Below are 15,242 nucleotides of genomic sequence, written 5' to 3'. Positions count from 1 at the left end.
GAGGGGTCAACCTCAGTGAACGTACCCCACTTCTTCTAACGCCACTTCTTCAAAATACACTCGCCCAGCCCTGACCAGTTTGGCTCAGCGGATAGAGCGTTGGCCTGCACGACTTAAGGGTCCCAGGTTCGATTCTGGTCAAGGGCATGTACCTTCGTTGCGGGCACATCCCCAGTAGGGGGTGTGCAGGAAGCAGCTGATCGATGTTTCTCTCTCATTGATGTTTCTAACTCTCTATCCCTCTCCCTTCCTCTCTGTAAAAAAATCAATAAAATATATTAAAAAAAAAAAATAGACTCGCCCAGGCCGAAAACCGACTTCTGCGCATGGGCCACCAAGTTTCAATCGCACTGTACGTGCACGCCCGCACATGGTATTTTGTGGAAGAGCCACACTCAAGAGGCCAAAGAGCCGCATGTGGCTCACGAGCCACGGTTTGCCGACCACTGGCCTAGCCTATCTCTTGGGAATATGACTTGTGCAGGTCTGCCCATCCAGGATGTTTTCTGTACCAATGGAGGGTTTCAGGCCCTGGCTAGATTCCTTTAGGGTTAGCTGAGGTTTGTCTGTAGCAGCTTCTCCAGACTTGCACACCAAGCCCAAGTCCAACCCAATAACTATCATTTGGGTATTATATGCCAGACCCTGTGCTAACACTAGGATACAAAGAAGAATCAAATATCCTTATTCTTGAACTCAGACTAGTGGGACAGACATATAAGCTACTTGGTACAATAGATTTCTGTACAGAATACCTAGTAGCCCACAAGAGGGATGGGCAAAATGGAACTGTGTTGAAAAGCATGAAAGTAAAGATGATCCTCAAGCTGAATCTTAAAAAAAAAAAGAGAGACTAGATCATTTAGAAGGGCAGAGAGAAGGGAAGGCATTCCTTGCATAGGAACAAAGGAATAAGCGTGGCCTATGGGAGGACTGAGGCGTTCAGCCTATCCAGATGACAGTGGAAGTATAGTAAAAGCTGGGACTGAGAAAGTCAGCAGAGTCTGTATTGGAGAAGCTTGGATGCCAGGCTGAAGAGCTTGACCTTGTCCTAAAAAGCAAAATCAGAATTTTTTGAAAGCTCATTCTGAAAGAAGTATGTAAAGAATGGGTTAGGATAAGACCAAAGGTAAAGAATCAGGAAGCTGCTTGCAATATCCAAGTAGAGATTACTGTGACTTTAGCATGGGATGGAGAGGAAAGTTAAATTTAAAAAAATTCAGGAGTTTAAAATCAATGGTAATTGGAATCTGATTGTTAGGAGACAGAATAGTCTAGTAGGATAATGCCCAGATTTGGGTTGAGTGGCCAATGGAACCATTAAATGACAAAATTCAGAAGGGGAGCATGTTTCATCATAATGTATATGAAGTGCTTGTAAGATATTCAGGTGGAGCCCTAGTCCATTTGACTCAGTGGATAGAGCATGGCCTGCGGACCAAAGAGTCCCAGGTATGATTCCAGTCAAGGGCACATACCTTGGTTGCAGGCTCCTCCCCAGCCCAGGCCCTGGTCAGGGCTCATGCAGGAGGCAACCAATCGATGTGTTTCTCTCACATCAATGTTTCTCTCTGTCTTTCCCTCTCTCTTTCACTCTCCCTAAAAAATAATGGAAAAATATCCTTAGGTGAGGATTAACAAAAACAAACAAATAAACAAACAAAAAATCTTCAGGTGGAAATGTACAGTAGGTGATGGATACATGGGGCTAGAACTCAGGTAAGAGATCTGGGCTAGCCCTGGCTGGCTTGGTTCAGTGGATGGAGCGTCAGCCTGTGGACTGAAGGGTCCCAGGTTCGATTCTGGCCAAGGGCACATGCCTGGGTTGCGGGCTCGATCCCCAGTAGGAGGTGTGCAGGAGGCAGCCAATCAATGATTCTCTCTCATCATTGATGTTTCTCTCTCCCCCCTCTCCCTCTCTGAAATCAATAAAGAAATTAAAAAAAAAAAGATTTATGGAAGAGTGCAAAAGGCAGGGGGAAGAATTCAAGCCTCATAGCCTACATTTTTTTTCTGTGAAGTAGGACAGGGTCTCTGCAGAAGAATGAGAGACAGGGTTAAGAAGGAAACTTGAGGGCAGTAGTGAAGGCTTAAAGTGGTTGTTGAAAGAAAATGAGATATGGCCTAGCCAAAATGGTGAATGTGATTAGTGGCAGTGCCCATCTGTAAGTGCAAATTTACCTGGTGTAAAAGCTGAGAACAGCTGTACCAAGTGAAGTAGGTATTAGGGAAGGAGTTCCTAAAAGGATACACAATAAGGATCAGGCCGAACAGAAAAGGAAGTAAAGCTAGATTTGAGGACTGGGGTCAGGGTACTAGGGACGTTAGGCTGAAGCAGATGTAGGCGGTATAAGAAAGCTGGAAGGACAGGAAGTGATAGCTGTTAACTAACGTTTGGGGTACTATGTAAAGTTTCAGTATTGTTTAAGTTCCACAGTGTAGTCTTTAGAGTGAGTAAAATTGGGGGAGGTCAAGGAAACATGAAGGCCAGAATGCTGGATAACTGCATGGTCCTTGAAGTCCACCAGGATGATAGCTGGATTGGGAAACAAATAAAGATTGAGCTGGTGTCTAACAATCATTAACAAATTATGAAAACAGCAGGAGGTAGATGACTGTTGTAAGGAAAAGAGAAATCAAACTAGACAACTTGAGCTTCAAAAGAACTATAGGATGGATGGTCTGAGTGATCACTGAGAACTTGGAGAATGCCAATACCTCTTTTTAATACCATGGGACATGGAGTGTAAGAAGACTACAAGGCCACATCGGAGAGTGGAAATCAGGTATGAAGGAAAGTAGGTGTCCTGTGAAAAGGATGGGGCCACAGGGGAGTTTGTTAACTACTGAATACAGGTGTCCAGAGAGCATTGTAAAGAAGGGTTTGAAGGAATGGGGTGGAGAGAACAGAAGAATAAAAGGCTCCTGGCTAAGCCCATAGCTAAGGCCACTGCTAGAAGCAGAGGGCCCAAAGAGTGGCACTAAAAAATAACCCAAGATGGTCCTAAAGGTCTTATTCCATCCTTACAGACAGCAGGCGATAGATATAGCAGGTCTTCTTTTGACCGTCACGCCAGACCCGAGCCATAGCTTGTTCATCATTAGCCGGGTTCCAGTCAGGGTCAAACATGACCAGACGGTTAGCCCCAATGAGATTGAGACCACAGCCCCCCGCTTTGCTGCTCAGCATGAAGACAAAGTCAGGACTCTGGAAAGAGAGGAAGCAGAAAAGAACCTTTCACAGCCTGAACTAGGATCCTTCTCAGCCCAGTCAACTGTTCTCTCACACATCAATATTCTTAGGCTCAGACCAATTGTGAGGATCACCAGTTTGCATACCATCCAACTTCCCAGCCCACAGAGTCAGTGCCCAGCCCAGCCATCACTAACCAGTCTAACCCTACCACACCCACCAGAAAAAAAAATCCAGGAAGACACTAGAGCGCAGCCCCCTTATAGCTTCTCTATCAACCCTGATCCTGATGTTACTACATTGGTGGTGTGGGGGCAAGGGTTGTGCATTTACCGATGGACTATTGAAGCGCTCTACAACCTTGGCTCGCTTCTTAATGGACATGGTGCCATCCAAGCGGACATACAAATACCTAAAGGGAAATCCAAAGATCAAAACCCAAGAAAGAAGCAGAGTTTCTTGGAGCCAGAATTACGAAGGGACTACACTAACCATACTTGAGGCTGTTTCATGCACAGTCTGAGGCCCCACCCTCACAAAGGGAGGGGCAAGAGCTAGGAGCCAGGATTCTGTCCTGTGGGAACACCTACAAGACCAGGGGCTATTCTGCTTGGGGAGGCACTTTGGCAGCCTAGTTAGGCTCTTCCCTACCTTCGGGCCCGGCAGAGCTTCTCAAAGAGGTCCAGTGTCTGGGTGTAATTGGACACCAGCACTACTTTATCACTGCTGCGGCTTCGGGTCACCGCCAGGATGTAATCAAGGACCAGCATTTTACCTGGGGAGATGAACAATTAGTCCCCAGTGTGTCATCCCAATGGCCCAAAATTCTTACTCTTGATATCCTGCCTTGAGACAAGATAGGTTTAGAATATAGAGACAATCTCCCACCCTTCATCCCAGAGAAGCCAAAACAACAGCAGCAAATGGTAGGAAAGGGCTCACCTGACAGCTGGGGCTCTAGAACCTTGGAGCTATAACCAGGGGGGAATATGTCCAAGGCACCTTCAAAGCCATCCTCTTCTTCCACACACTTGTCATAGATGAGAGCTGGGTCTGGTAAAAAAATAAAAATTAAAAATAAATTTTAAAAAAAAAGGCCAGCTACATTGCTTTCAGAAATTTCCACTTCAGTTCTCATTAGAAAGAACCTCCTCTAGAAAGAAGCCTGTCCAAATGACCTTCTTCAGCACCAGATTTGCTCGGTCCCAAATGCCAGCATGTAGTCAGTGCCATCTGGGAGAATGGATGGTTAACCTGGCTCACCAGTGTGTTCTCCCAACAAAAGGGAAGCTATACCAGAGACAGTATTTTGTTATTTTTATTCCTGTCTGACATTTTGTGTGCACATGTGTGCATGAACACACACACACACAGTCCTCTATACCCCAAGCATCAAGCATAGGCTGGGCAGAGGATAAGCTGAAGTTTTCAAAGCAAAGGGTCTGGTTTACAAAGTAAACAATGTAGGGCTCATGCCTTGGGGAGGGCCGGAATCACATATGGCCTCTATGAGGACTCTGAGGACAAGGATTAGTGAAGGTGGCTGGATCGCCTGCGGGAGCCTACCCTCCTTGCTCACTCTCACCGAAGATCTCTGAGGAGCATGGACCCAACTCACGATTACAAAGCTTCTTTAGTGAGGTGATGGAAGACAGGGAAGATACACTCATCTTGCCCTCACGCAACTCCTCTGCTGGCTTGGCCTGTCTCAGAAACCTCTGGTATAATTCAGTCTGAAGCGGTGTCAACCTGAAAAAAAGGCAGCTGGGTCAGTGAGAAAGGCTGAACCATACTTGGGCCCTCTGAGGACAACCTGAAAACTGGGCTTTTACACCCCGCAGTTGAGTTCAGTACCTACAACAAACCACCTGCTCAATCTTCACAGGCAGATACTTAGACAGGATATCAGATGTCCTCCGTATCAGACACCTAGAGAGAACAAGATAAAAAGGTAAGGTGCTGGTAAAACCACTAAAAAAACTACTGGAATAAAAATGACCACCTAAAGGACCAAAAATGACTCTTTTGTACTATTAAATGTCAGAGACCCATCAGTCCTAGGGCAAAGCTATCTATACCGGGGTCGCAGTCATGGGAACGGAGACCCTTACAGTCTAGTTTTAACTGACAACTCTTTCTCTTCCCCTTCAAAAGGTTAGCTGGTCTTCGAGAAGAGGCCAAGGTCTCCCATTGTGTCTAGTGCTCTGATAGGGAAAGCAAGCTGCAAACCACTAAGTCCTTAGGGAAGTTTCTGCATTTGCCCATTTCTCTTGTCAAATGACCCAAGGCTCAATGAAATTAAGCCCACACCTCCTAGCAGACCAGGAAGAACAGGGATCAGGCACCTAAGCAGCAGGTCCTGACACACTGTCTCCTTCCTGCCATCTAAAATTGGGAGGGAGAGGTGGCAATTGGGAAGAACAGGACTCTTCAGGATGTAAATCATCAAGTGTATATATCTATAACAGGAGTCCAGGATGTACCTGCCCTCCTGTGCTATGTGGGCCCCATAGAAAAAGCCATCTCAGTCTGGAAGCCACACCCATCCATCAGATCTACCCCTACCTATGAGGCCTGGGAAGGTAAGTGTGGTTCTTTAGGTTTGAGATCAAATGGTAAGAAGCTTCTGAAATACTAACAGTGTTCTGAGGGATATTTTGCTCAGGAAATCCAACAGCGTCAGAAAAGAGCTTCCTCAGCAGGTTGCTAAGCAGACCAAAACCAGACCACAGGACTGAGGCCAGGAAGAAAGCAGGGACTTGGCCTGCAAGACCCCCTATTTTATTCAGTAGTTATAGTCAGAACACAGATCCCACTCCCTTCCTAGAATCCCGGCCTTCATAGGTCAAGGTCCCAAAAGACTGGCCTTGGATGGCTTAGGGGGCAACTCTGATGACCTCAGTTGGGGGAACCCAAATGAAGTGCTGCCTTCTAGTCCCACCCTGCCATTACCTATTCACAATGCTGGTGAGCTCCCGCAGTCGCTCCTCTCCTAGCTGCCTCTCTGCCTCACTGGCAGCTGCATCTCTACCCTTCAAAATTGGCAACTCAAAATGCTTCTTGAACTCATGGGCAGTTCCTAGACGCAGAAGAGAAGGGGAAATTAAAGAATGTAGAAAAAGAATTATTTCCCACTGCTAGTAATGGCAGACTTCTTTGTTACAGACCAACCTTCCTGCCAAGACCAACAAAGCTAAACAAATTACAGGCAATTTGTTTGAATGAATCGGAGAGCTACCAAAACACAGAAGACTTAAAAGGCCAAATAGTGAGATAGTAGATTAAAATACAAACATGTAACTAATCACATTAACTATAAATGGACAAAATAATCCAATAAAAAGACATTCCAGCCTGGCCAGTGTGGCTCAGTGGTTGATGTTGACCCATGCATCCAGAGGTAACTGGTTAGATTCTGGGTCAGGGCACATGCCTGGGTTGCGGGCTCCATCCCCAGTATGGAGTGTGCAAGAGGCAGCCCATTGATGTTTCTCTCTCATGGATGTTTCTATTTCTTCCTTCCTCTCTAAAAAAATCAATAAAAACACACATATTTTTAAAAAAGACAATCCAATTATCAGATTGGATTTTTTTTAGAGCACTCACCTATATACTGTTTGTAAGAGATAAAGGTGCATGTATCAGTACAATGAAGTTCATGCCACAGTGTGGACAAACCTTGAAAACATTACACTAAGTAAAATAAGCCAAAGACAAAAATTCAGATATTATAGGATTTCACTGATATGAAATATCCAGAATAGGTAAATCCTTACAGACAGAAAGCAGATTGGTGGTTGTCGGGGTCAGGGGTAAAGGGGAAATAGAAAGTAACTGCTTAATGGGTATATGATTTTCTTTTGCCCAGAAATTTAAAAAAAAAAAAAAAATCAATACCTCCAAATAGCCAATGACTATATTAAAAGATATCTAACTTTATTCAACATTAGGCAGATGGAATGAGATATTACTAAACACCAACAAAATGACTAAAATTATTTAATTTGTTAATCCTCACCCGAGGATATTTTTCAATGGCTCTTCAGGAAGGGAGAGGGGAGGGAGGAGGGAAAGAGAGAAACAGAGACAGAAAAACATCAATGTGAGAGAGACACATCGACTGGTCGCATCCCGCATGCACCCGACTGGGGGCGGGATGGAACCCACAACCCAGGTATGTGCCCTTGACTGGAAATTGAACCCTCGACCCTTCAGTGCACAGGCCAAAGCTCTAACCACTGATAAACACCTGCCAGGGCGACTAACATTTTTTGGGGGGAAAAAGAAAAATTTTTTTAAAAATATATTTTATTGATTTTTTTACAGAGAGGAAGGGAGAAGGATAGAGAGTTAGAAACATCGATCAGCTGCCTCCTGCACACCCCCTACTGGAGATGTGCGGGCAACCAAGGTACATGCCCTTGACTGGAATTGAACCTGGGACTCTTCAGTCCGCAGGCCGACGCTCTATCCACTGAGCCAAATTGGTTAGGGCTTTTTTGAAAATTTTAAAGATAAATATTGGTGATAGAGAGCCATGGTTAACAAACTACAGCCATGGGCCAGCCACCTGTTTCTGTAAATGAAGTTTTATTAGACTATAGCAATGCCCTTTATGGCTGCTTTCACTCTACAATGGCAGAACTGAGTAACTGTGACAGAGTTTGCCTGTGAGCCTAAAACACTATCAAGCCCTTTAAGAAAAAAAATTGCTGACCCATGATATAGAGTAGACACTGGAATTCTCATACTCTGCTGGTACAATCACTTAAAGTGATTATAGAGCTGAACACATGCATAATATATGACCCAGCAATTCCACACTTAGGACAGAGAAATGCATATCATGCTGAGGTAAAAACATGTGCAAGAATGTCCACAGCATCATTATTAAAAGAATAAAAAACTGGAAATAAAAATTGTCTATCAATAGTAAGAGAAATAAATCATGGTATATTCACTAAAGGGAATAGTATACAAAAATGAAAAACTACAACTACAGGCAACAACATGGGTGATTTCTCATAAATATAATGAACAGAAGAAACCAGATGCAAAGGAATATATACTGTATGATTCCATTTATATATATAAAGTTCAAGAATATTTCTGGGGAGAAAAAAGTAGTGATTAGAAGGGGGTGGGAGAGTGCCTCTGAGACGGGAGGGCTGCTGAGATGGTGACAGTAACTGATCTGGTGGTGGTCACTCAAGTATGTTCTCTGAAAATCTTGCTGCCCAGCTGGTTCTTGCCTTAAGTGATTTTCCTAAGCACTGTCAAGTTGGGGTGACACTAAAAAACCGTTCCCCAGATATCTAAGTGCAAGAACTTCCCAAATGGTGGTTACTGGGGCAGGGGAGAGTGAAAAATAGGGAGCTATTGTTTAATGGGTAGAGTTTCAGTTTTGCAAGATAAAAAAAGTTCTGGAGATAGATGGTAGTGATGGTTGCACAACAATGTGTATATACTTAATGACACTTAATTGTACACTAAAAAATGGTTTTTAAAAAAAGAAAGAAGCTGCCCAAGGCTGTCTGCTCTGAGGTCAAAGCTCTCGTGAGGTAACAAAAATATCTGGAGATATTATTTCCATCCACAGTTCATAGTGACCCCATGCTCTGCAAAGAGCCTGCCACCTCTGCCAGAGAAAAATAGCCAGAGTGGGGAAATCCTAGCCACAGCAACCAGACAAAAAGAAATAAGAGGCATCCAAATTGGAAAGGAAGAAGTAAAACTGTCATTATTTGCAGATAACATGATACTATAGAGAGAACCCTAAAGATCCCACCAAAAAAACTACTAGAACTGATAAATGCATTCAGTAAAATAGCAAGATACAAAATAAATATTCAGAAATTGGTTGCATTTTTATACATCAATAATGAACTAACAGAAAGAAAAACTAAAAAAAAAAAATCCCATTTACAACTGCACAAAAAACATAAAATACCTAGGAATAAATTTAATGGAAGCATATACCATACACATGGATACCCAAAGCAATCTATAGTTTCAACAAAATCCCTATCAAAATTCCAATGGTGTTTTTATAGAACTAGAACAAATAATCCAAAAATTTATATGGAACCACAAAAGACCCTAAATAGCCACAGCAATAAAAAAAGAACAAAGTTGGAGGGATCACAAGATTATAATAATCAAAACAGCATGGTACTAGTAACTAGACTAAAAAACAGACACACAGACCAATGGAAAGGAACAAAGTACCCAGAAATAAACCCACACCTATACAGTTAACTAATATATGACAAAGGAGCCAAGACTATACAATGGGATAAAACAGTATATTCAATAAATGGTTTTGGGAAAATTGGACAGATACATAAAAAAATGAAACTAGACCATCTTTTTACACCATATACAAGAATAAACTAAAAATGGATTAAAGACTTAAATATAAGACTCAACACCATAGAACTCCTAGAAGAAAATATAGGCAGTAAAGTCTGACATTTCTCTTAGCAATATTTTTCTGGTATATCTCCTCAGGCAAGGAAAACTGAAGAAATAATAAATAGGACTATATCAAATTAAAAAGTTCTTTTGCACAGCAAAGGAAACCATCAACAAAACGAAAAGATGACCTACTGAATGGGAGAAGATATTTGCCAATGATATATTAGATAAGGGGTTAATATCCAAAATTTATAAAGAACAAACCAATAAACAATCCAACTAAAAATGGGTAAAGGACCTGAACGGATACTTCCCCAAAGAGGACATACATGGCCAATAGACTTATGAAAAGATGCTCAATGTCACTAAGTATTCAAAGAAATGCAAATTAAAACCACAGTGAGAGACCTGGCCAGGCGGCTAAGCTGGTTGAAGCATAGTTCCATACACCAAAAGGTTGTGGGTTCAATCCCCTGTTGTGGCACATACAGGAGGGAACCAATCGATGTTTCTCTCTCTCCCTTCCTCTCTCTAAAATCAATTTTTAAAAAGATCCTGCCCTGCCCTGACCGGTTTGGCTCAGTGGATAGAGTGTCGGCCTAGGGACTGAAGGGTCCCGGGTTCAATTCCAGTCAAGGGCGTGTGCCTTGGTTGCTGGCACATCCCCAGTAGGGAGTGTGAAGGAGGCAGCTGATCGATGTTACTCTCTCATCAATGTTTCTAACTCTCTATCCCTCTCCCTTCCTCTCTGTAAAAAATCAATAAAATATATTTTTTTTAAAAAAGATCCTCCAGTGAGGATTAAAAATCAAAACAAAACCAAACCACGATGAGCTATCACCTCAAACCTGTCACAATGGCTATCATAAAAAAATCAGCAAGTGTTGGCAAGGATGTGAAGAAAAAGGAACCCTTATGCAACATTTTTGGGAATGCATATGTTGCAGCTACTACGAGTAGTATGGTTGGAGGTTCCTCAAAATATTAAAAATAAGACTGCCTTATGATCCAGCAATTCCATTTCTGGGTATATATCCAAAGAAACCCAAATCTAATTTGAAAAGATATATGCACCCCTATGTTCACTGCAGCATTATTTACAATAGATAAGATATGGAAGTGCCCTAAGTGCCCATCAGTAGACGAACAGATAAAAAAGTGTTGATAACAGCTCTAACCGGTTTGGCTCAGTGGATAGAACATCAGCCTGCAGACTGAAGAGTCCCAGGTTCGATTCTGGTCAAGGGCATGTACCTTAGTTGCAGGCACATACCCAGTAGGGGGTGTGCAGGAGGCAGCTGATGGATGTTTCTAACTCTCTATCCTTTATCCTTCTTCTCTGTAAAAAATAAAAAAAAATATTTATTTTTTAAAAAGTGTTGATACATATATACTATGGACTATTACTCAGCCATAAAAAAGAATGAAATCTTGCCCTGGCTGGTGGCTCAGTTGGTTGGAGCATCATCTTGTACACCAAAAGGTCACAGGTTCGAGTCCCAGTCAAGGCATATACCTAGATTGCAAGTTTGATCTCTGGTCAAGGTGCACATGGGGGACAGCTGATCCACGTTTCTCTCAAACAAAAAATAAACAAAAACAATGAAATCTGCCCTGGCTGGTTTGGCTCAGTGGATAGAGCATCGGTCTGTGGACTGAAGGGTCCCGGGTTCGATTCTGGTCAAGGGCACATGCCTGAGTTGTGGGCTCAATCCCCAGTAAGGGGCATGCGGGAGGCAGCCGATCAACGATTCTCTCTCATCATTGATGTTTCTATCCCTCTGTCCCCTCTCTCCCTTCCTCTCTGAAATCAATAAAAATATATTTTTTAAAAAAACACACACAAAAAACCCCACAATGAAATCTTGCTCTAGCCAGTTTGGGTCAGTGAATAGAGCATCGGCCTGCGGATTAAAGGGTCCTGAGTTCGATACCCAGTCAAGGGCACGTACCTTAGTTGCAGCCTCGTTCCCCGACCCGGTCTGAGCATGCAGGAAGCAACCAATGGATGTGTCTTTCTCACATCCATGTTTTTCTCTCTCTCCTCCCTACCCTCCACTCCTTCTAAAAAATAAAATAATAATAATAATAATTATTATTATTATTATGGCCAGAAAGGACCTTGCCGAGATGCTTGGCAGAGCCAAGGTCTCCCTGACAAGAGAAGTCCTCCTACAAGTACTAGCATTCTCTTTTCTCTCCTCAGCTAGAGTTACAGGTAAGACTCCTCTCCAGTGTAGCAAACAAGGCTGGATTCTTACCCAGTATGCCTGAATTAACAAAATGTACCAAGCTGAAATACTCAAGGAGATCATTCTGGATGGGAGTCCCGGAGATGAGCACCCGCCGGCTGGTGTTCAAGCTGTCCAGGGCCTGGTAAGTCTGATTTTCAGAGTTCTTGAGTCTGTGTCCCTAAAAGGAAATTCTCACTTAGGCCTGGGCACAATATGGCATCCCTAATAGGAGCAAAGTCTTGTGTAGAGAATCCCATCTCTGGCCATCAGTCCACAGCACCTCACCCTCCTCGAAGTTCCAAAAAGTGCTTACTCCCTCTTTTGACAGATTGATATCATGGGCTCTCCTCTCATTTGCCTCCTCCAAAGCAGCATGCTCTATACTCAGCATTCCCCAGGGACTGACACAGACCTTGGAGGAAGTTCTCAGTGAGGAGACTCTGACAGACTTTCTCCTACCACCCAGACTGCTGAGAGTCAAGTACCTCGTCACATATGACCAGTCCAACACTCCCTTTCTGGAGGACTCCAACATGAAGGCGGAATGTCTCATAGGAAATGATGAGGATGGGAGAAGGCACTCTGGCTCCACGCTGGTTCATGAATCCTTCTACAACAGAAAAGGTGTCAAGGAACAAATCTTAGAATATCTTTAAAAAAAAAAAAAGTTTGATTGCTGTTTAATTCAGCCTGGAAATAACTACTTCAACTATTTTCCATAGAATTCTCTTCTCTGCCACCCCTCATTGCCCTCAACCCTGGCCATCAGTAAGCATTCACATAAGAAAGGAATACAATGCCCAGCTGGTGTGGCTCAGTGGTTAAGAGTCGACCCAGGAACCAAGAGGTCACTGGTGCAAGTCCTGGACAGGGCACATGCCCGGGCTGCAGGCTTGATCCCCAGTAGGGGACATGCAGGAAGCAACCAATCAATGAGGTTTCTCTCATCAATGTTTCTATGTATCTATCCCTCTCCCTTCCTCTCTCTCTAAATATCAAGAAAAACATATAAAAAAGAAAAGAGTAGTTTGTGTAGAAGAGTAGTTTGTGTAAAGACTCCATACCCAGCTTTTGATCTATCTCGTCCTTAGAGCCTCCATCGATGGCCAGAGGTTGAATCCTCCCTCCAAGCCATTTCCCAACTTCATTGTACCAGTTCTTCACCAGGCTGGAGGGCGACACCACCACTGCCTTGTCAATTTCTGGCTTGCACTCTGGACTCTGGCGCAAAAGCGTCCACATCAACGTGATACACTGCAGTGTCTTGCCCAGGCCCATCTCATCAGCCATAATGCAGCCATGGCTGCCGGGGATGCGCCGACTGGTGACACAGTCCCACAGGAACTGCACTCCCTGGGGAAGAAGAGCACTCAGCCACTTTGGCATCCCCACTGCTGCTGTCCTAAAGATGGCAGCCTCAAGCTCAGCCTAGCCCGTAACTCATTCCCCCGCTTACCCCCACCCCCCACCCCACTTACCTCTCTCTGATGAGGCCGCAAGACCTTACTGAGAATAGGATCAACAACCACATGGACAGGGAGTTTTTCCCTGAGAAAATACAGCAAAGAAAACATGGAGCTCAGACACAGGCAAGGGCATGCCCTAAGGAAGTTGTGTCCTGCTGATCCAGAAGCCACAGAGGCAGCTGCCTAAAAGAGGGCTTTCTTGGCCTGGTAATCAAACCACAGTAAATTCCTGCCCTGGGGAAATTTAGGTAAGAGGGATGGGCTCTCTATGTTATCACCTCAACCCCGCCTGCTCCCGAGTGAGGAATCCCCACCTTGGTCATGTCCACATGCTCTTGCCTAGGCACTCTCCTTCCCCACCACTCTCTGGATGGCACAGCAGTCATGACAGCACTCTGAAAACATATGCCCGTCCCCAGGGATCAGAACTGCTCAAGAAATACCAACACACATACTTGTCAAGCTTCAGCTGGTCATGGGCGCTCAGCGGGGGAGGTTCATACAGAACCAAGGCACCTTCTTCCAGGGGGTCATGGAGGGCCCGGCGGACCCCAGCCCTTTTGAGGCCCAATGCCCGAGAGCCCAGCGGACCTAGAAACCAACAATCTGTTAACTAAGCCTCTATGTTGAGGAGCTCCAGCAGGCCCAGCTCAAATTCCTATCCTTCACCAACCTTTCCTAAGCCTCCATATGACCCTCTCTCTCCCAGAACCTCTCCAAATACAGTTTGGGCACTGCTACCTGACCGTCTCCCAGTCTGCCTCAGATCAGAGTCTCTATTATTTTAGTTTGCCATTCAGCTACAAACCTCAGAAGGGCCAGGTCTTGTTCATCTCAACTCAAGTCAATCTGGAAAGGTCTAAAACCCTGAAAGGGCCTTTCAAGACTTAGAGCTGGCCTCCTCTCTCCCAGCCCCAGTGCACAATGCTATGCTCTATATAGGACAAGGAAAACTTTGTAGAACCTAAGCCTCCAACAGAGTCAACCTCATAAAGATGCCATTGAACTCACATGGACTAAATGAAACCTGGACCCAGCAGTCACCCTGGCCCACCAGGAGCTTCCCGAGCACTGCACATCCCCACCAAGAAGATGAAGGGCGGCCTTGCTGACGCTATCAAACAGTTTTTCATGCAGACCTCAGTGGAGCCACCCCATACACAGTCACCACTGGACTGGCATCTTCAATTCCAAGGTAAGCTTATATGTTCAAAAGCTGAGGTTTTAATCTATCCAGGCACAGTGACGCATGACAGAGTTAAAAATAGAAAAGTCGCCATTTTTACCTTGATAATTTGGAATGGGGATTTTGAAAGGCTTTGACAAAATGCTTCGAATAAATGCTTCCTAAAAAGAAACAGAGAGAGAAAACAGGGACTCAGGACTCTTTAGAGATGTTATGGGATACTATTTCTACAAATGCAGCCTAAAATGCCGATGTAAGCACCGTAATACAGTAAGAGCATTGTATTTTTATTACAGCTCATTAAGAATCACCTAGAACATTGTGCTCCATATTAGATTTGTACAACAGCTTCTTTTCTTGCTTTCTTTGTCTCTTGATTAAAATCTTCCCCTCAAGAAAACAAGAACCGAGGTCTCCTTCCTCTCACTGGTAACAAACGTGTTACTATCCTTATCTTACTAGACAAAGCTGGCCACTACTCCTCAAATATTCTGTCTCTGACTTCTATGCCACCACTCTCCTACTCCCTTCTCTGGGGCCTCATGCTCAGTCCCCTAATGGGTTTTCTTTTTCCTCTGCCTAATCCCCCTTAAAAGTACGCGTTCCTCGGGGCTCGGACCTCGGCTCTTCTTTTTCTTTTTTAATCCTCACCCGGAGATAGTTTTCCATGATTTTTAGAGAGAGTGGAAGAGAGGGAAAGACGGGGAGGAGACTGCAACAGAGGTACGTGACCTTGACTAGAATCG

At 44.1% G+C, this 15,242-nt stretch overlaps 1 protein-coding gene and 1 long non-coding RNA gene across 6 annotated transcripts in view; both read right to left on the bottom strand.

Annotated features, from left to right (window-relative positions):
• Positions 1-15,242, bottom strand: part of LOC132231246 (uncharacterized) — a 34,904-nt gene that overhangs the window by 8,919 nt on the left and 10,743 nt on the right. The gene's annotated exons all lie outside the window — the stretch shown is intronic.
• RAD54L (RAD54 like) overlaps positions 1-15,242 on the bottom strand; it is a 31,013-nt gene that overhangs the window by 8,919 nt on the left and 6,852 nt on the right. For 3 of the 5 annotated variants that reach the window (XM_059690010.1, XM_059690012.1, XM_059690011.1), the window contains 13 exons: positions 14,597-14,657; positions 13,766-13,901; positions 13,323-13,392; positions 12,909-13,197; positions 12,330-12,454; positions 11,872-12,022; positions 6,146-6,272; positions 5,048-5,122; positions 4,812-4,942; positions 4,136-4,246; positions 3,845-3,968; positions 3,527-3,605; positions 3,029-3,208 (listed from right to left, as the gene is read on the bottom strand). In XM_059690010.1, the coding sequence (XP_059545993.1) occupies positions 3,029-3,208; positions 3,527-3,605; positions 3,845-3,968; positions 4,136-4,246; positions 4,812-4,942; positions 5,048-5,122; positions 6,146-6,272; positions 11,872-12,022; positions 12,330-12,454; positions 12,909-13,197; positions 13,323-13,392; positions 13,766-13,901; positions 14,597-14,657 (1,659 nt within the window). Of the gene's footprint in view, positions 1-3,028; positions 3,209-3,526; positions 3,606-3,844; positions 3,969-4,135; positions 4,247-4,811; positions 4,943-5,047; positions 5,123-6,145; positions 6,273-11,871; positions 12,023-12,329; positions 12,455-12,908; positions 13,198-13,322; positions 13,393-13,624; positions 13,645-13,765; positions 13,902-14,596; positions 14,658-15,242 lie in introns of those variants that run through there. The other 2 variants (XM_059690013.1, XM_059690014.1) reach the window with 2 other exon arrangements.

Source organism: Myotis daubentonii, chromosome 3 (assembly GCF_963259705.1).
Source record: "Myotis daubentonii chromosome 3, mMyoDau2.1, whole genome shotgun sequence".
Classification (NCBI taxonomy): Eukaryota; Metazoa; Chordata; class Mammalia; order Chiroptera; family Vespertilionidae; genus Myotis; species Myotis daubentonii.
The sequence above is the reverse complement of the archived record's forward strand: the minus strand, read 5'-3'. Positions and strand labels throughout refer to the sequence as shown.